The sequence below is a fragment of the Myiozetetes cayanensis genome, unplaced genomic scaffold (assembly GCF_022539395.1).
Source record: "Myiozetetes cayanensis isolate MyiCay16 unplaced genomic scaffold, myiCay2020 scf9, whole genome shotgun sequence".
Classification (NCBI taxonomy): Eukaryota; Metazoa; Chordata; class Aves; order Passeriformes; family Tyrannidae; genus Myiozetetes; species Myiozetetes cayanensis.
This window is the reverse complement of record NW_026088185.1, coordinates 33,968,288-33,990,010: the sequence shown is the minus strand read 5'-3', so window position 1 is coordinate 33,990,010 and position 21,723 is coordinate 33,968,288. Positions and strand designations below refer to the sequence as shown.

General features: G+C 37.1%; 1 protein-coding gene across 7 annotated transcripts in view; it reads left to right on the top strand.

The window, feature by feature from the left end:
- The window catches only part of LRP1B (LDL receptor related protein 1B), a 670,422-nt gene that overhangs the window by 404,707 nt on the left and 243,992 nt on the right, over window positions 1–21,723 (top strand). For all 7 annotated transcript variants that reach the window (XM_050339267.1, XM_050339266.1, XM_050339263.1 and 4 more), the window contains 2 exons: window positions 16,566–16,788; window positions 19,665–19,836. In XM_050339267.1, coding sequence (XP_050195224.1) covers window positions 16,566–16,788; window positions 19,665–19,836 — 395 coding nt within the window. The remainder of the gene's footprint in view (window positions 1–16,565; window positions 16,789–19,664; window positions 19,837–21,723) is intronic.

Genomic DNA, 21,723 nt, shown 5'->3' with positions numbered 1-21,723 from the left:
AACCTTTGTGGCTTCCAGTCAAGGGGCAGTGCTTAAAAACAGTGAGGTGAGGGGCTTGGGTAAGGATAAATATCTAGTTAAGGTACTCAGTACTAGAGTGAAAACTGGATGGATAGACAGACTTGGAGAAAGGTAAGAATTTAGGCCAAACTAAAAATAGGATGGATCTTGTTTTACCCTGGTCATAGATATGAAGAAAGAATATAAAGAAATTTCAATGTTTCAAAAAGAAACCTTGTGCAGGTAGAACAATCTCAGTCTTTAGTTTGATCCTACAAGTGTTAAGTGTTCATGGGAGACCTGAGTATCTAGACTGGAATATTGTAGCCAGCGATGTGAAAGTGATTTGGTGGGAGAACCTACAGAGAGTATGTGCATCTTTTTCTTTTAGCAAGTACATCTTTCTCTTTTTTTCATCCTTGAAAACTGAACTATGAGTCCTGCATGCAAAGCAACAGGATCTCAATAAAAATGAAAATAAGGGCCTATGAGTATAAGGCTGTTTAGCTGAAAAATCCAAGTCCCTTGAAGATAACCCTTTGCACAGAAATATGTCCAGGAAATTTGTCATAGAACAGGGGAAGTCAAAGAACACACATCACCGTGTTGATAAAATTAAGCAACTTGCCTTAATTACAGCAGCTCCCATTGTGGCTCTGCAGTACTGCCTGTGGCAGAAGCCTAATACCTCTACCAAAAAAGGTCGAGAAAGTCTCAATGAAATGTTACTAAAACTGATTTGTTACCAAATTTTGTAGTTGTGTGTTCAGAAGGCAGAACTGAGTACTTATCTTGTGTTTGTAAATTTTTGGTGTGTGTCACGACCTAGCAGAGTCCTCCTCTTCTTCTGTAACACATCAGATTAATTTTGCATGATCCAAATGATGCCATTTTGAGGTTTTATACTCAATAGAGTTGTAAATTATTTTATGTCAGTGCAGGGCTTGGGAAATGAAAGCAAATATTTGCTGTACCTAGCACACAAGGTAATGCCAATACATCCCTGTCACTTGATGATGTGTTTAATCTCTGGGCAGGCTGCCTGCTCCATGTTTAGTACAGACTCAACTATAAACAGATGGATAAAGCACAGGTGTAAGAGATAAAAAAAAACAACCAAAAACCTGACTTTTTTTTTTCCTGTTTTTATACTTGTCTGTTTTGTGAGCTCACTGCTCTACACTTCAATCTCCCCACCTCTAAAAATACCCTGCTGTTGCTGAGTGCTTTGAGAAGGATGACAATTAATGAGTATTTGTTACGAATGACTGATTAGTGATGGGATTTTTATTAGGAAAACTTGAAAAGAGGCTTAATAAATATCATCCTTTTCGTTCCTGTTACCCTGTGATTTTCTTAGCTTTCTTGGATCACTGACCTTGTTATGTGACATTAGAGAAGACATTTGAAAAACAACTGCTAATAAAACACGTGGATCCAGCTCTTATTGCTTCCATTTCTGTACTTCAAACAGAATGTGCTCCCATTCAGATTGAAACAAAGATTAATGAACATCTTACTGATGTCCAGTGATCTGTTATGAGCAACAAACAGCTTTATGTCCAATTATTTTTTTCTATAAATAGCTAGTGTTTTCATAAGTGTGTGATGGCAGTGTGGAGTTTAAAAATTACTGAGCATTGATTTGAAACAGCTTCTCTTTCCCTGAATGTGAGAATAGCTGGATATCCCTAACAAATTAGGGAAACAAAAGTCAAACAGCACACCTACTGCCCCTCCAAGCTGCTTCCTTCAGTCTGAGCCATACCCAAGTGTGACTCAAGGAGAGCATTTTGGTTAAAGAATAACCTGATATCTAGGATTTCCAGCATCAAAATGCATGGGGCTTTTTCCCTTGTTTTCAGTGAAATTTAATCATTTTTCTGTCTTACTGTTTCAAAAGTAAAGCTGCTGGGGAGAGCTTTTTCTGCAAAAGATCTTCTGTGCTATTTTGAGGTAAACCTGGGAACTTGCATAGTTACCATGGAAGAAGAAACATCTTGGGAAAGCCATAGCCACAGGAGATCCTCATACACTGTGTGATATTTCCAGGTTCAAGTATCTCCACTCCTCAGCCACACCAGAGAAGTGTTTAGCCATCAAATATTACCTTATTGAAGCTTTTTATCGATGTATAAATAAATAATTTTCATCAAGCAGAAAGGAGAGATTTTTCTTTTATCTCTCTTACCTGCTTTTATTTCTGCTGTTCTCTCTTCTGTTTAATTAGTAATAGAAAGCTAAAAAGCTTCAAAAGGAAATGCTTGGGCAGGTTCTCTGATGTTGAGAGAGGTGCATGCAGATTTGAAGAACTCATCTAGTCCGTGACAAATTTAACCCAGCCAGTGGGTTAAACCCATCTGTTCCACTCTGCTACCCTCTTACCACAAAATTTCATGTGTTGCCAAAATCACTGCATGATAAAACATTGAGACAAAATTCCTAATCCAGAGTAATGTAACTAATAAAGAAAATAAATGTCCTGCTCTCCCCAGTCCACACATCCTTTTGATTGATTTTTCCTCACCTTGGGAACTGTCTTTAGATTTTCAGTTGTTAGGTAGATACTGCAGTGAGTACTGCCTTTTCCAAGACATGTTTGATAGCATGATGCTCAGATGGTAATTTATTTACTGTTTACAGCTGTCTGATGTTTGCAGATTAGATGTTCCAGCCTGGGCTTTGAGTGGCAGAGTTTTGAGAGCATGTTTTGGGCATACCCTGACTTATTTAATTGAGTTCAGCACATAAGACAGCATCAATTACTAGTTTAATTAAAAAGAAAAAAAAAAGGAGAAAAAATCCAAACAATAGCAGAAAGGATGGAGTTTTTGCATTATAATTGAGTAGTGCTGTTAGTCCTAGTTCATAGTGCTCCAGTTCCTCTGGCTGCTGTGCAGGGGCTTGGGATTCACAACTTGTGTGGTGAGACCTTGTTGGAATCTGACTTTCCAGGGATGAGGACTAGGTCTCAGAGATGTTGAGACTTGAGAAGCAAGCAATCAGGATTTTCAAAAGCATCTGCACAACAAATTCCCTGGGGTTTATCCTTTCTGTTGCCGTGGGTTTCACTGGGACTTGGGCACCATCTGATCTGCTGTGCTGATTGTCACCGCTGCTGTCTCTCCATTATGCTTTGACAAGTAAGCACATCCCTTGCCAGGTGCCATCAAGATGCAGGTTATACCAAGCAATTACTGGTTGCTGAACACAGGAACAACTTTAAAGAATATAAAGTAATGACTTTGCTGCTCTTCAATTTTCCCTCTTTTGGAATAAAAAAGTGAAAAGCCCAGGAACAGACCTTTTAATGAGGTAAGAAAGGAAATAACTGTTCTGCAGCAGGTGGTGTTTTGAGCATCTCAACCCTGGTTGTCTTCTACCTCGTCACAGAGAGCAGTGAGGAATGTGAGTGATTAAAATAGTGCTGGAGATTGTAAGATTATTCACTGGGGTTAAGTCAGAGGAGGACAATTATGCTGAAACAAAGTGAGGGGAAGAAAGCCACCAGTTAATCTGTGCTCCCTTCACCTCAGGCTGATTAGAATAAATTAACTGCTATCGCAAGTAATATGCAAAGTAGATATTCATTATTTTTCTGACGTCAAATAAAATAATGTATAACAAAAATAGTCCTGAAATATGTTTTGCTAATTATGCCTGTAGACTACTGCTTCCATTCTGTAAAGCAAACCAGCAAGCTAACAGTCAGCCCCCTCCAAATCCCACAAGGCTGTTTGCTGATCCACTCTGTGCTCATGTCAGTGTGTGTCAATTTTGTTTTAAAATAAAGAAGTTGAGCCTTCCTGACAGGTAGATATCCTGTGATGTACTTTCAGACTTGAAGGGTTGTCTTTAGGAAAGGGAATCTTCTCCTCAAACTGTATCAGCTGCTTTAATAAAACCTATCTCCATCGATGTGTCTCAGGCTGGTACGTACAGCTCCATATCCTGCTGAGGTTTACCTCCTGTTCTGCTGTCACTCAGCGCATCAGGTATAATGTACTCAGCATTAATATTGGGGTTTTTACTGTTCCTTCTTCTCCTAAAGTGAAATTATTAGGAAATTAATGAAACTAATTACTTAATCAGCTCTAAAATGCAACTGCATGCATCGTCGTGTGTCTGGTGGCCTGAAGACTGAGAGAGTGGTGCTACTTGGAGCAAGGAAAAAGTAACTTAGTCTGCACTTAACTGACCAAATGCCTGTGACACAGGGTGTTGTGCCTCATAAATATGTTAAAATCCCATTTTTCATGTAGTTTTGATGTCATCAACCATATCTGTTACTTCTTTGTCTTCTAAAATTGTCTGAGAATTGGTGACAAAATAGGTGAGGTAGCGTGGATGGTTCAGCTCTCAATGCCTCAGCCTCATGCTGGCATAACCTAACTACTTTTCACAGTAGCATAATTCCATTCTTGACCAGAAAGATATTTTTATTTTATTTTTCTGCAATTCTTCCCTCATGTTTCTTTTTTTCCCTTTTGCTCATTTTCAGGAATTGTCTTCCTATCTCATTCTGCGCAGGGTAGGTTGGCATTTGAAAAATTATTACCGAGGTAGTGTATGCAGGTGTCACTGGAGTGTACAGATTCCCCCATTTTTCTCCTTACTGTGCTCAGGACTCGGTGCTGCTCAATACATCTCTATCTTTCTGGTGTTTCAGAAGACTAATCAGGAAACAGATCTGTGCTCTGGCTTCAAAGTTCCTTGAGAAATTTCTTACTTGAGTTGATAATCCAGGAAGGGGATCCTTTCAGACTGCAAAGGGGTGAGGTGGTACCAGGTGTCTCCATGTCTCAGAAACGTGCACAGCCCAGTGCAGGCCCATGAGTGGGGCAGGAGGAGAAGGGAAGTACTGAAGTTGCTTTTTTATTTTCTGTTTTACTAAGTCAGTAATGGTTTGTGACTTTCTGGAGTTCTTTCCATGCTGAACGTGCTGTCAACACCACGCTTTTACCCCCAGAGAACAAATAGGAGTGGAGCAGGAGTCACAGTCTCATAGCTCTGAAAGTGTCTGACAGATTAGATGGATAGATAGATAGATAGAATCTTACCCACTCTTCCCCTGAAATATTATTTATTTTGTTATTGCATAACTTGGTGAAATTTTCTCCATGGCTGATTGTTTTATGGGTTGTTTGGGGGAGACAGGGAGGTCTAGTTTTTATTTTACTTTTTGGTTTGTTTTCTTTCAGCTAATCCCTTCCTATTTTCCATAAACAAAGATACTGCATAATTTTGTGCTAACACATTTTACCAACTACTTAAAAAAGAATACATAAAAGGTGTGTTTGGAGCAGAAGTGGATGCTGTGCCTCTGGATCAGTTGGCAGCCTCTTTAATCCCACAATTCCCAGGTTGCTTCCTGTAGTCTCTTATTTAGTTCATTACTTATGTTCACAATTCTGTAACAGTGAGTGTATTATGGCTTTTCTATAAAGTACTTTGTCATGCCAGGTTTTCACTGTTCTGGAAATGACACAAACTTCATGGGAAAACAGTGGCAGATAATTCAGTAAATAAAGATTATTGGAATGATCCACTCAAATGAAATGGGAAATTTCAAACCAATAACTGACATAACTAAATAGATGCATATTTATCACTCTGAGCATAAAAACACAAAACTCCCATTAATTTACTGTTATACTCTGTCAGTATCTGCTTATTATTATATACTGCCATGTATATAGAAACTTTGTTGGTTTTGTATTCTTCATGTCATTCAGTAAAACTCTGAGGAAAAGTTTATGAAAATAGTTGCTAACTAGAGTAGAAAGCAGGATTTTTTTTTTTTTTTTTACAATTATTTGTATGACTTCTCTGCCACAGTAGAAATATATTAAGTAAGGTGGCAGATCATTGATGGGCTCTCAGTTGTGGAACCTTTGGGGGTCAAATTGAAATCCTTCTGTTGTTTATGTAACTGTGCTTCAAATCAGCATTCATTAGGTTTAAATCCTGTATATATACAATTTTCTAGCAGCTCCATATTAGTTCTAGTGATTATGTACTAATTAGTAGTGTTATTATGAATAATTCTGCCTTCCCACTAGGACTAGCTGCTGCAAATTAAAGGTTAAGAGATCAAGAATAGAGTAACAACAGCAAAAACACAAGAGCTTTCTCTGTGGTGGAATGCAACCAGTTTTGTTGTCACTTAACTGAAATTGAGTTCTTTTTTGAAAGGCCTTGAGAAAAAATATCATGAAGATTTAAAGAGTCTTTGATCTCTGAAATATAAACTAATGTAAATACAATACTTCCAACCCAATTTCAAGTATTACAATCCTGTATAAATCATGCTTTACTTTTTCTTTCTATTAACTTGTTAATTTATTTTCTGTGATCTTTGTTTCAGACAAGACTTTTGTTTTGGTTTTGTGTTTTGTTTTTTTTTTTTAAATTTTATTCAATTTGTAAGTATGATTTTGGGGAGAAAATTACTTATTAGGTTGGCAGAATGGGAAAGCAGAGCTGCCTGTTTTTGCTCACTTACTGTCAAATGCCAAGGTGAGTCATGGCAACAAATAATTCACTTGTTGCTGACATTAAATAATGCTCTATTTAGGAATTTGTAGCAGGGAGATTAGAGGCTCTCAGTCCTGCATAAAGATGGACCATTACTGAGTCTGACATAGACCAGCAGCATCCAAACCAATCTCTCTGGCAGAAAATGATCAGAAACTTAAGATGTAGGACAAGTTCTAATATTCACTTCAGAATTTATTACCTTACCAAAAAAAAAAAGCCAAAAAACCCGAACAACACACATAAGAAAAACCCATTAAAGAATGGAGATTTCTAAACAGAAACGTGGCAGTGCTGGATGAGAATCTTGTCTTTATTTCATTTTGTGAAGTTGTTATAGCTTGGGTAAATACGTTTTTCTTGGTGAGTTCTGAATACCTTCTTGTTGCTGTTCACAATTGGAATCATCAATTAGATTGGAATAATTCCTTAACCTGCAAATTTTACTGCTTCATCCCATAAAGAAGCTGAGATACAGATCAGCTCTGTCTGTTGCTGTCAAGTACAGGCTGCCTATTTTCTCTTCTGCATTGTGATAAATAGCCATTTGCACCATTTAAACCAGCTTAAAGATTTATTGAGTTAGTAGTGTTTGCTGGTGTGGATCAAATACTAAATAGTTTTGCTCCCCTTTGGGATAAAGTGAGATTATTAGCATGTATAGATTTGCTTTAAAGTATATTTTTTATATAAATTAGAATAAATATATATTTAAATATAAAATTCAAGTGTACTTTCTTGTCAAACGTCAAGCATCATCTTCATCTTTGATGTCATTGATTTTGATTAATGACTTAAATCTAATCCAAGAGCTTTGAGAGCAGTGGCATTGAGGAACATACCAGCACAGTCCCTTCTCACAGCATCCTCGATGTGACTTTTCTTAACTGCAGTAAAAAGAAACACTCAGGTGAGAAAGCAAGAATAAACCATCATACAGTAGTGGTTCCCACAGCAAACCTGTCAGCTTCCAGCAGTGTACAGTGTTGTGATTTCCAGAGTTTGAACCATCATTGCATTTAATAGCCACTCGTATATTCTTCTGTGAATTTGCTGGAAAGTAAAAATCCCCATCCTTGCTGTTGATGACTAACTCATCATGACTTTAAACCTTCAGTTTTCAGGGTCTGAAACCTTTGGGATCTTTAGTCCAAATGTAATCCCAGCCTTTCTGCAGGCCTGCCTGTGCAGGAGCCCTGAGATTCCTAAAACATGCAAACTGTGGATTTTTGATTAATTTAATGTAATCCTATATAATGATGATTATTGTAGCATTTTCTGTATAAGATGGATGAGACAGGTTCTCAAATGCCAGCTATTACTGACATTTAATCTGGTATAGGTCATCAAATACCAAGGTGCAAGAACTGTTTTAATTTATTTTGCACATTAATAATACATTTAAAATAAATGAATATTGCAAAAATGCTGTCCTTTTTTTCACTCCCCATCACTAAATAGAAAAAGTTGGTTGACAGAAATCCCATAGCTGAAGACAAAGCGTTCTGTGCTGTGATCGATGCCGGCAGTGTAGAAAACACGATTTTAGATCTGTGATAAACTGAGTGGGTCCATTTTTCGCATTTCACGGTGCCAAACGGTCCATATAACAGTCATTCCTCAAACTGGGTTGAAAAGGGCCATGTCTCAAACTCTGGGAAAGAAAAGCCACTGGAGAAGTGGGATTGTGTTTGGGAAATAATGGCCTTCTGTGTCTAGACAGTCATTTTTAAACAACGAGTTACCGCTTCTGCTGTCCTGATTTGCTCCGTGGCTGAACTTGGGTCCAGGACTAAAGTTAAACCTACCAAGATCCAGACTGCTTTCCTGTTAGCCTGAGCTTCCACAGGCTGCTTGTCACACACCTACAATAACTGAACAATTAATGAAAACTTCCCTCCTCCTCCCCTGGGGAAAAAAAAAAAATCAAATCCTATTTTAAAAAGTAATTTTTAATATTGTTGCTTTTCAGCTATAGGAAAAGGTTATTTATTAAGTGGAAGAAGCAATAGAGTCTGACTGCATATAATGTCTTGTGAAAATTAAATAGCTTCAGGAAAAGTGATGCATTTATTTTTTTTTCCTGTGAAAGGGTTCAGTACAATACTAAGGAAGTCTTTGAAAATAAGTCTATGAATATATGGATATCTCCTAGGTACTTGGGTTCATATGAAGATTATAAGAGATCAAGTGGAACCACTTTGCTGCTCCAGAAATCATTCAAAGCAGAGTAATCAAAAAAAAAATTGCATTAGAAACACATATCTCTAATTGAGTTTGGGGGATAATGTGTATGTCAGACCCTGAATTGCCAATGAAGAAACAGTATTTTAATTTTCTGGAGCAAAATTATTTCAGCACATGTTGTATATCTGGTTAAATATACAGCAGTTGAAATTAACCATCAGAATTCTCAGAAATAAATATTCAAGACAATCCAAGAACTATATTCATCATCATGACTGATGACCCCAGACTCAGAATTACAGATTTAAGTATATCCAACAAGTTTTGGATGTAAACACACATTTTATAACTATCTAAAAGTCTCTTGAATACTTTGGGGGTTTTATCTACTATCTTTAAAATATTATAGAGACTTCTGGGTACTATTTGAATTTCACATGAAAAGTCTTCTTAAATGGTGATGTAAAACCATGTTACAAGGCAGTTTGTTTTTTAAAATGAGTTTTCTCAGTGGATCAACACATCAATTTGGCACAGCTGGTTTGTGATAAAATGGGAATAATCAATGTTTCTTCATTCTTATTCTAACTGATGAGCTTGCAGTAAAAAAAATGAGGAAATAAACTTGCAGTCTGAAAGAAATCTACTTCCAGATTTCTGCATCTGGTTCAAATCTGAGTCCTTACATTTTCAGATGAATAGCAATAATCTGACAAATTAAATACTAATGCTCAGGGACCTTAATGAATCCAGGAATACATCTGCAACGTGTCTGTTATTTCAAACTGACAGTTATTAAAACTTTGCCTATAGTTATGGAAAAAAAAATGTGACTGAAAAGTTAATATTTCATTTACTTACTAAAATTTTACATTGGGAATAAATTTGCAAAATTCAGACAACATCCTTTTGTTGAGAAAATTACTTTGTGCAAAAAATTACTCAAGATAATTGCATGATTTTAATGAAAAGAAATTGAATTGTATTTAGACAGCAAGCAGGTTAAGCAAGTATAAATTTGATATATGCTAAGGGAGGAAGCTTTTCAAGAGTTGCTGTAATCTTGCTGTTGATGGGAGAAAAACACAAGACAACTACTGTGATGAGAACAAGTGTAAGACAACCTTTTTTTACATTTCTGAAACCTATATATTGAATTTTCATTTATCTGTGTGTTTGATTGATTGCTATTATATTCCAGATGTGCATTTTTTTAGCCTGTCCAGGCAGTCACACCTATTTATAAATGGAGCAAGAAGTATAATGTGGTAGGGTTGATATGGGTTTACTAAATGTTTATTTGTGAAGAAGTATAGCTTTCGTGAGAAAATTGCCATATATATTACTATCCTACATAATTCCTGCACCATCCAGAGGTGGTAGATGGGTGCACTGAAGAGGCATCTGCATTTCTCTCCCTGCAGAGAAAGCATTTGTGGGTGGCAAAGGGAGGAGACAAAATCTTTTAAGGTTACTGTGAAATTTCAAACTTTATGTACATTTGATTGGCACTCTAAGACAAAGGAAAGTGAAGGCTTTCATCCCCTCAATAGTGGAAAGGATCAAACTTGAAAAATAATAGGCAGGGATTTTTTTTTTTTTTTTGAAAGTAAAAAAACCCAACAGGGTATGGTCATAAGACTGTAATAAATCATAGTCCTGAATTATCAAATTACAGTCACTTTATAACATCTCTGAAAATTCATATTTCTGTGTTTGTAAGGAAATTTTATTGTGGGGATCCTGTTGATGGGAAACTGATTTAGCCTTATACCAGCCATAATTCTATAGATGGACAGTTTTAGTAGGAAAAAAAACTAATGACAATTTGTAGCTACTTTAGCAGTGCACCAGATTGGCTCTGTTTATAATCCATCCCCAAATTCACAGCTACTTTCTCTGTTTTCTACTCATGCTGCCATCCCCTTTGCTGCAAATAAGAAAACCTTTGTTTGAACTGGTGATTTCCCTGTAAAGAGAAGGGTATTTCATTACAAATGTTGCCCCTAAGGCATTTGGGTTGAGCTTTTGCTGATTGTGCCTGTTGTGCCACAAGCAGTGAGTGGAGCTTGGCTCTGCCTGGTGAGAATGACTTGTCTGACTGGGCTTTACTTTTGTCTGCAGCTCAACCCTCTGCTGCTTCCTGCATGGCACTAAATCTGCAACTCTCTGTGAGAGGAAACCATTATTATTTTACTCACTGCTAGATTTCCAAAATACCAGGAACAGTTGGAATGTGTCCTGCCTTATGCTGCAGAAATCACGGTGGAGCTTTAATAGAATTTCACTCCTATGCAGCACAGAAATATCCACCCAGTGTTTCCTTCCAGTTTCAGTTACAAAAAATTACTGCACGTTGCTGGAGAGCCTTCTAGTTTCTAACCCCCCAAAAATAGTGTGGGTTTGCCAGGGGAAATTATCCTCACGGTGATGGATGCTTCGTTTTGTTGCAAAGAGACGGGGAAGGAGTAACCCAAATGCCCAAATCCAATGGTATTTGTGTTCCTGCCCTGAGGAGAAATATCCCTTTGCTTCAAGCCTGAAAATTAATTTCAATGTGTGTGTGTTAGCAAGGAGTGCTCTTCAAGTACCTAAGATCTGTCTGGGACATTAAGGAACAGGGTTCATTTACTACCAAAAATGGGCTGAGTCTGAGAGCAGCTGATTTCTTCTGCTTTAGATGTGGATGAAAAAGAAAATAACTGAACCCAGAAGTCACCCTAAATATCAACAGAGGGGAAAATGGTCCTGGACTATGCTATAAAGCATATTATTAATTGAATTTAATGTAAATTAAATCAAATCACATTTATTTTGATTAAATACCATAGAAATCAGGTACAGGCAGTTCCCTTCTGAGAATCCAGTTAAGTAGATCACCCGATACCACAAGCTGGAATTTACAAGCAGAAAGCCCCACAGATCTTTTCACACAGTCATTTGACTTAGGTGTTTTGGTCACCTCCTCTGAAGAAGGCTTCTTGTTCACCACAGTAGCCATAGATTTAGTTATCCTGTTTGTTCTACAGTATATCTGTCTGGTGCCACTCAATGCCAATGATGTTTTAAACCGATTAAATTGCACACCATTCCTCTTAAATCCAGTTCAGAGTTTTTCCCCACAACATAATCCCTCTCTTAAATTAGAAAAAAAGCCTCTTACTTTTTGTCACTTGCTCATTTGCAAGATCAACGAATTACCTCTAGCAGCCTTTTGTCTTGAAAATGATCCTTTCAGTATAATTTTTGAAAATTTAGTCTTATCCTTTCTACTCCTAGCTCTTGTTTTGGTATGCTAGCAATTATTTTGCTTTATTCTAGATACATCTGGTCCACAACAGTAACTTTGCCTCATAAAGATCCTTTTTTCTATAGGTATTTTACTAATTTACCTCCTATAATACTACATTGCTGTTCACTCTGCCCTGTGAACTGCCAAGCTCTCTGTCGTTATTCCCTTCAAACTCTGCCCCATCAATTCCCACTCTGTGTGTCTCTTTCCTCTTATAAAGAGTAATGAGAGACTGAGGAGGGAAATAAAGAATAAATAATAATAATAATGGCACACAAATACACTCAACTGTGAAGCACAGTTGTGTGTTATGAAAAAATCAAAAACTACTACCTCATGGTACCTTATTGTTCCATACAAGGGTGATGGAATCTTTTTTTGCAAAGAGCTGTAGAATTGGGAATTTTTCCCCTAAACTCTGACTGTGCTGTGCTGTGTTTGGCATCTAAAGTGCATTAGAAATTTAGAGTTTTCATTCATGCAAGTGCCCAAATGTAGCTTTACAGGGAAAACATTTCTTTCTCAGCTAATTAAATTAAATAGGTGGGTTATGAATGTGGTGACTGAAAGTTTGGAAAATGAAAGGAAGTGACAAGAGAGACGTTTCTGAACAAAGCCAGTGGTGATAAGGGGATTGGCAGGTGAACTTAGACTGTAACCACTGGATCTGAAAGGAATTTTCCTTTAAGGACAGATGCCTCTGTCAGGAAAATACAGCATGCCTTTTGAGGCTCTCCTTACGTGTTTTTGGGGCTTGATAATGAAGAAAAGATGAATCGGTGACCAGTGGTATGAGAGCAGGGATGGGAAGTTCACAGTCACTTTTGGCTCATGACAGCGTTCTTCTCCTCTGGAATTAGTGTTATTTGGTAATATGACTTTATTGCTGTTTTTAGCCAGTGGATTTGCCAGGAAGGATATTTTAAAATGTTAGAGAGTTGTCATTGCTCAGGTGTGGAGGGAGTAGTCCCTGCGTATTCCTAGTTGAAACCAAACTCTTTGGGAAACCTCCAACCATAACTTTTTAAGACTGTTTTTAAGTTATGAAATAGATTATGTTTCATAGGCTGGAGAAAGTCAGCTGAACCCTGGGAAATCAGCAGAAGGAGGAGGGTGTGTGTAATAGCTGGTGATGAGGATGAGAGTAAATCAGCAGTGTAACAGAGCTGTGAAAATAGCAAATGTCATCCAGTGATGGCTGAATCTCCAGCTGAGGCAAGGAAGTTGCTGTTCCACTGTGCAGGCACAGGTGAGCTCCAGTCTGGAACAGGGCACCCAATGCTGACCAATCTTGTTCAATAACTGACCTAAAACTGGGATAACTGCACAGAAGGGCAGCATAAAGAAAGTATCTTATGAGATGAGAAAGACTGCCTTTCCTTGCTTATCCCTAGCTGCAAGGTAGAGAGTGAAAGAATTTGATTGCCATCTAGAAATAGGTCTGGAGGGGAAGACAGGTGAAAATAACTGTTTAAGCCAAATAAGTGTGCTGCAGAAATCTGTAGGTGTAATTTAGCCTAAAAGGTATCATCGTTAGTTAATAAATGTAGATTCCTTACTGCTGGAAGAACAATGAAACCATTCTGGAAGAGTCAAAACAGCTAAATACTTTTATGAATTTAAAAAGTTTGAAAAAGGAGTAGCATAGGATGCCTGCAAAGCACCAGGACTTGATGAAGAAGATGTTGATTAACTACAGGCAGAACATGGGGTCTGTGCAGTGTCAAAGAGCTTGGAGAATATTCAGAATTTCCACGCATGAAGAAGTCTATAGCTTTCAAAAGATAACACGCCTTCATAAAATTCAATTTAGAGCCAAAATTTTTACTGTTATAGCAGCCTCAATTAGCTTCCTCATTGGCAGTTTCAGGAAATTAAGGTTATAAAGAACACAGCTCTCCCTGACCCTGTCAGAGCCCATCACTCAAGGTCAGTAGGAGTGCACGGTGCTTGGGCTGCACAGGGACATGCACATGGTCAGTTCCTCCTGAAATTCCTCTGTGAATGGATAAAAGATTTCATTGCTCTCTGCTGAAAATGGGGAGGCAAATCCAGCATCATTTGTGAGCAGAAAAATTAGCCTTGAGCTGACATAAATACTGGTACAGTGCATCCTTGAGAGCTCCCGAGGCAAAGGAACTACAGCATAATTGTGGGTCCACTTCACGTGTTAGAAATTCAATTCTGGTTTAAACCTCATTCTAAAAATCTGCATTAGTCTTTAAACACAGAATTACTTTTCAAGATTAGACAGTAAAGCTTTTAATTTTCTTAATTTAATTTTCAGAACACTTTGATCATACAGTGTATGATCATACAGCAGAGAGGCAACTACTTTCTTGTTCTGTCTCTTACCTCTTCATTTAATTATAAAGTTTTATTGTTGTCACTCTCTAGGAGAAGAATAACAATTTTTAGAATAAAAGGCATGTCATACATGAAGTCATGCTACTTCCTAACCACAAATGATGCTAATATAAAACAGATATTTAGAAAACAAAGACATGGCCCCCATCCCAGAAAGGTGAAGGAGTCTCTTAAATTAGATATTCTTAACTGGATCCATTTGTTATTGACATACAAAAAATTTATTTCTTGTATGATCTGTAAAGATAATCTTGTTGTAAAAGGCAAATGAGTGCTATTTCTTACTTGTATTTTAGTCTGTAGAAATGTTAAGTCTTTAGTAAGAAACTCTGAGCACTAAGCAATAAGGAGTCAGTCTGAAGTCAAACCTCAGGCCTATGTAACTGCTGTTTTTTTAATGGATGTGTATTTGTATATCTATTTGTGTGTATTTATATATCCATGTGTGTGTGTGTGTGCCTGATCAGAGCAAACCCATTTGGTTCCATGACTGCAAAATGAGCCTTATTTGAATTATTGAATCCTGAGATGCAAAGTTCCATTAAATAAGTTAAATCAAATCCCCAGAAGTACAGATTGTAGACTAGAGTACATCTAATATTTTAACAACTTATTTTCCATGTATTTGGTGTTGGCCTTGTCCCTGCTGATGAAATGCATACATACATAAATAAGTGTATATGCTTCTGTATACACACAGGCTTTCTGGTGTTTTCATTCCAAATTTAACATTTGCTTTTCAGGCATGATTTTTGCTTTGCACATATTCTGTACTATGCACATTTTGATTTAAATAGATGTGAATGTTAAGTGTGTGTTTTTAAAAGTACTCTTAAAATACAGCTGGGATGCAGAATGATAATGAAGGACAAGACAGGAATTTGGGATTATTTTGATAAATAGAAATCCCTATCAGGAATGGAGTTATCCCTCAGGAATGTTATAGGTAAAGTTTATTCTGCCTTATGGCCTGGTGATGGACTACATGACCTTTCAAATTCTCCTCCAGCCCTATTTTATGGTTCTGAGATCAATTCATTTTGGCATTTGACAGCTGCTGTACAAAGACTATAGATGTTTCCCTGCCTTTAATACTTTTAATAGGTTTTCTAATTCACAGATTTTGCACTTGAAACATTTTAATTGCATATAAAATGTATTCTTATTCATTTTAACATGGCAAAAATAGAAGATGTGGGTTTCATTTGGCTGTTTAGCAAAGGTATTCTTTCTTGCCTAAAACGTGTTACAATACTGACTTTTGATGAGAGGTTACAAGGCTCTAAATTAATGCACTTTAACATAAAGATATCTCAAGGTTTATATGCAGTTGATCCAATGTTATTCCCATTAGTGTTAATAACTAGGAGATAATTCACTTCTTTTGGAAAATGAAATCCTGATTCTTGAAGTAGTTTTAGTGACATTCAGCCTGGAATCAGATTATTCTTTACAGTGTATTAAAGTCATGGCAAGGTGGTCCTCAGCTTGCAAGTGTAATTTGTTCTCACAAATAGGTAATCTTGTTAAAATATTGTCAGGTTAATCAAAATTGATTTGCGTGTACTAAACCCAGTGAATGCTAATCAAGTATCGGGTTAGGAAGCTTTAGTAGCAATTTAAAGTCTTTGATAGTTTCCCATTTTTCTTCGAGGGAATGACTCACTGGATTTGTGGAAACATTTTAAAGCCTGAATGCCATTCCAATACTGGATACAAATGCACTACAGCCTAAAGCATCTCCTTCAGAAATACATTTTCAAAATCCTGAGAACGTGGATCACTGTATTTGTTATACCTCATATGCAATGAATTGTTTTCCAAACCATGTGAGTGCTTTGTGGTTTTGCCACTCTGTTATTTGTAACCTCCTTGCCATTTTTTACAAATAATGGTTAAAAATATATTTCAGATTGTAATTGAAAGTTTTACAGGGTGTATCTGTGGTGTAAGGAAATGCATTTAGAACTTCTGCACATTCCATTTGAAAGGTAACTCTGTGTAATTATGAATTTGTTGGAAGACACGGTGAATTTTTTGAGTAATTATATGATTATCAATATGGGGTATATGGGACGTTGTAATGACAAAGGAGAAAAACTTCCTTTTTCCAGAGCCACCAGGAGCTTTGCACTCTGCTCACACCCTTTAAAACTTACAACATCTTATTTTCTTTCAACAGAAAGCTTTTCTTTACAGACTATGGGAATGCTGCCAAGGTGGAGAGATGTGACATGGATGGAATGAACAGGACGTGGATAGTCGACTCCAAAATTGAACAGCCTACTGCTCTTGCACTAGACCTCATCAATAAATATGTGTACTGGGTTGACATATATCTGGACAGTGTGGAAGTTGTTGACTATCAAGGGAGAAGGAGGCACATGATAATTAAAGGCAGACAAGTAGGTATTTATTTACAAATTAGTAAAAAGTAAAAATATAAATAAATAAACATATTTAATACTAATAGCTACAGGAATTTCAGATTTTGTTTTCTCTTTAGTGCATATGTGTTAGATGTCAAAAGATCAATCTGCATATTTTGTGTTATTTGCAATTTAGCCCATTTTGCAACCTGTGGACATGCTTCCATGCATGTGTCTGATTAACAATTCACAATATAAGTCACACTCTCCCTTGTAAAAGACTTCAGGAGGGAAAATATGGGGTGATGGAAAGGTACTGGGAAAGAAATCATTAGTGACAAGATGTCCTCACCCCTTCAGGAGGGAGAGGTTAACATGAAAGAAATAGAATAGCAAAAGTCATTCACCCATTAAGACTAATCTCGATACCCTTAAATCTTTTTTTGTTGATGGCAATGGTGTTTTTTTCCAGCTGATCCAGATGTTCAGAGTCATATACCCAATGAGACTGTATGAGTTTTTGAGCAGGAGTATTTCAGTTTAGAGAATGGGGTAGCAGGTAGCAATGAAAGGATGAATTCCCTGGCAGTTGTGAGATTTCTGTAAATCCAGGGGAAATTAGCAAAGACCAAACTGTTCTGGTTCCTGCTTGGACTCCTAGTGTACCATGGTTTACAGCTGGGGTACCATGTTTACATCTGCTTCTTCCTGAGGTTAATCAGGGTATGTAAAACATGCAAACAGAATAAACACTTTACCTTTTCTACTGTCATTCTTTGCTTCCAAGTAATCACAGTTTGCCAAGAGACAACTGATTAGAATAACTGTCCTCTAAAAATAGGCAGAAAGTATGACAAAAAGCAGTCTAGGTCACCTGGTTAACACCAAACACTTTCTTACTTTTTACCAAATTACTCCCAGTCCTTAGCCAGTTCTGGAATAACAGGGTTGTGGGTTTTTTTTCAGGTAGCATTTTGGAATAGACATTTTAAAAAAGGGAAGTAATTTTCAGAGCCGAGTAACAAATACTTCTACAGGCTTGTAACAGAGTTATACCAGTGTCATAGCAAAGATGCTTGTTCTTTCTCTTCTTGCTGAAATTTCGATCAAATGAGGATACTTTATCACGTTCAGGGGGATTGTTTCTTCTCTAAGCTAGCTAAGAAGGGAGAATGAGATCTATGTAATAAGGGTGAAGGGTGTTAAAAAGCTTGCCTCTCAATTGGTCACTGCTGCCATAAAAGGCTTTCCACTCAAATGAAAGACTGGTAATTTCATGAGGTTTTGTGCTGCTTTGCCGTGATTGAGAATGACTCTTTCTTCAAGTTACTCCTCTTGAGTCCAAGGAAACAGCAGACAAGAAAACTACCTGCAAGAAATTTTAGGGAATAAAGTTTATAAGTACAAGCAATTGTACAGCAAGATATGTGCTTTCCAAATCATACTGGCTTCTGTGATTGAGAACCTGGGTGGCTTTCAAAGGAACTATTCTATGTAGCAAGCAATGTTTCCACTCATGCGTGAGATATCTGGAAAGCTTCCTGAGATGTAAAAAAACAACAAATGCATAAATCAAATACAAATAATTAGGTCATTATAAAATGCATTGGAAAAAGAGTCACATAGTTTTAATGGTGTTAATATAAAAAAACTCCCATGGGAGTTAAATTAGGAAGACTTAAACTGAGTGCAAAGGGAAATAAGGAAGAAAGGATTGTAATTCAGAGGAGAATTCTGCAATTTGGTACAGATGCATCGCTATTTTCAAGGCCGTTTTCCATCTTACTATAATTGGGTTGAATTTCTGTTGGATCTTAATCAAACACTTTCATTGATCTCAATTATTGTTTCTTTTTCTGGGTAAGGACAGAAAACAATGGCAAGATTTGACCAAATGGGGTGGTAATTTCTAGAATGGACTGAAATACTTGATGCACGATGGGTGGAATTTTTGGGGTTTTTTTTTGGTCATGTATCACTGAATTTGTGAGTGAATGAGCTAAGTAAATACTTTGTGGTGAGCAATTTATTGATTAAAGTAGTAACATATTCAGCCTATGAATATCTGAACATCTGCCAACAAATTCTCTTTAATTTGTTCGGCTTTCAAAATTGCCAGTGAGACATTTTACATTTTCTAAATCCATAAATCAAGCACGACCTCTAGGTTATTGAACAAGTCATGTCTGAGCTGTGATTGTCCAACTAACTAATATTAGGTAATTTTTAATCAATGTACCCAGACACATCACAGATAAATACAATTTTAGAATTCACTTTTTGAGAAATAAGCTTATTCAAAGACACCAACATAAAATGAACACAAAGATAGCTGAGGGAATTTATTTCTTATGTATTCACTTAACAAAATATTCAACAGGTATATCTTGCATTATTTGCCTTGATTTGATGATAATTTCAAAAATGGATCAATTATGCCTATAAACTGTGTTTTAAAAATATCTGTTTACCATATTTATTAGTTAATGCTAGTTAATAGTAGTTAATTTACCTTAGTTAGTTAATGAACACTAGTTAATAATAAAAGAAGCTGTTGAACCTAAAGTATGCAGGAGTTTTTAATTTAAAAGACAGAAACTGGGGAGTTGTAAGAGTAAATTCATTGGGATTGCTAGATAATTTTAATTTTCTGCCTTTCTTGTACAAAGCTTTTCCAATTAAAAACTTCAGTCTACATGAATGTGAATTCTACTTGTAATGTAGTTTGTGTTTATAATCTACAAATATTTCCTGACATATTCAGAAAACCTTTTGTACAGTTTATCGTGTACAATTCACAGTAATGTTTGATGTTTATAAATCTTAGATATGCCTAAAATAATGAGCTAAACCAATTAAACTGTTTTTTTTGTGTTTTTTTTTGTTTGTTGTTTTTTTTTTTTTTTTTCCAGATTAGGCATTTGTGTGGTTTGGCAGTATTTGAAAACTATTTGTATACAGTTAATTCAGATAACCTCAGCATTTTACGAATAAACAGATACAATGGCAGCGATGTTCAGGCTCTTGTTAGACTTGACAATGCTAAAGAGATCCGTGTGTACCAGAAAAGAACTCAAACTGCAGGTAAGCTCAAAACTGCTCTTTCTAGAACACATAAGACCAGATATTAAGTGGTTGTGTGGTTGAAGTTCTACCAGAAAAATGTATCAGAAGATGGAGCGAAAATTTGTCGTTGTGGCAAAACTCTCTGTTACTTCTTCATCTGCCCAGGTTTTTATGTGCTTGCTGCCAGTTTGCCTGTGTCTCTAAGCTCCTAACAGCTCTTCCCAGAGGATTTAACATGGAGAACTGACAGAGAACCATGATTTGCATGTTGTGTGGCTCCACACTCACAACACCTCAAGAATTGAACACTTTCAGAATTATTGGATGTCCAGTGTTGTCCATAAGCTTGATCTCAGATCTCAGAGATTCTTGGTGCATCTGGGCCTCCTTTTCAGACAGACTACAAAACTCCAGTGAGCTCCTGACTTAGGGGCTGACAAAAAAGCGTGGAGGCGTGCTCAATTAGACTGCCTAACATCCAGCCCAGCACTGGTGAGACGGGAAACTGCCATCAAGGTTTCCTTGGTTTGGATAAATGTCAGCTTTTCCATCTGTGAAAGAAATCTTCAATTTTGTCTAGAATGAAAACCTTTTTATAATCTCAGAATTTTTGGTAAAGGAGCAATTTCTGAGGGCCATAGTCCTGTATGACTGTAATCATGGCTCTGTTCTGCATGCAAAACAGCAGCTTGATTTGGGGGGGGAACTTTGTGCAGAGATAGCAAGATCCAAACTGTTTACAGCGAAGCTTTATGAGAATTTTTTGATGTGACTGATAGCAATAAATCGTTGCTGTGGCTGCTTAGACAGAAAAGCCAACACATCAATTCTGGTGCTCAACATCGATGTTACTAAACAGAATGACTGCTTTTAGAGAAGTTTTTGAAGTGGGAACAAACTCGAAATTGCTTTAGAGTGGGTGAACTAATTTTCACCCTGTTGCTGAGGGCATTGATTTGCAGATGTCAGTGTCTGAAGGAGGCTGCAAAGACTCTTTCCTTGCTGTAGGCCCCACTCTTGTGCCCCTGAGGGAGTCAGAGAGGTTGAGTAGAGGAGAGATGCGAGCACAGTGTAATCTTTTATTACATCCTGTGATTACTCTGCTCCTCTTGCCCTTTGTTCACTCTGCTACTTCTTTTGTTTTGAATGGACATGTTTGTTGCTTGTCAAGATTCGCTGTAAAGGCTGTCTCAGCTTGGTGGAGTTTCTGTCTACCTTTAGCTATATCGACCTTAAACCACTCGATTGCTTCTTTTAAAAAAACATTTCAAAAGCTTGAGGGAAAGGGGAAAGAACTGAAAAAAAATTAATAATAAATTGAGCTAAAATAGTTTTGTCCTGTTTTAGGCCAGCTTAGTAAGATAGCAAGGTAGATTTCATTTTCTCATCAGATTTGCCTTGAATAGTTTTAAAAAATTAATTTTCATATATTAGTCTGCTGATTTAGAACTGTGAAAATATGAAATCAAGGGAAAGGAATTATTTGGCTTCTTTGGCTGGATTTGTGTCCCAAGTGTGCAATTCTGCACCTCACCCCTGGAAGTGTTCAAGGCCAGAAGCCTTGAGCTGATGGGGCTCTGAGCAACCTGATCTACTAGAACATGTCCCTGCCCATGGCAGGGAGTTGGAATGAGATGGTGTTTAAGGTCCCTTCCAACCCAAACAATTCTATGATTTTATAAATGTGGGGAAACGCCACAATGCTTGTTCTAGTCTTTAGTTTTGGCCAGGTAATTGCCCCAGAAAGGTGCTGTTTGATGGAGCTGAATGGATAGCAAACTGTGTTGGCATGGGGTGCACTCTGTCCTCAAAAAACCCCAACCAACCAAATGAACCAAAGCAACACATAAAAAAAAGGGAGAAATGTCAGCTCCCCCAGGGAAGCCCTGCCCAGAAAATGCTGTG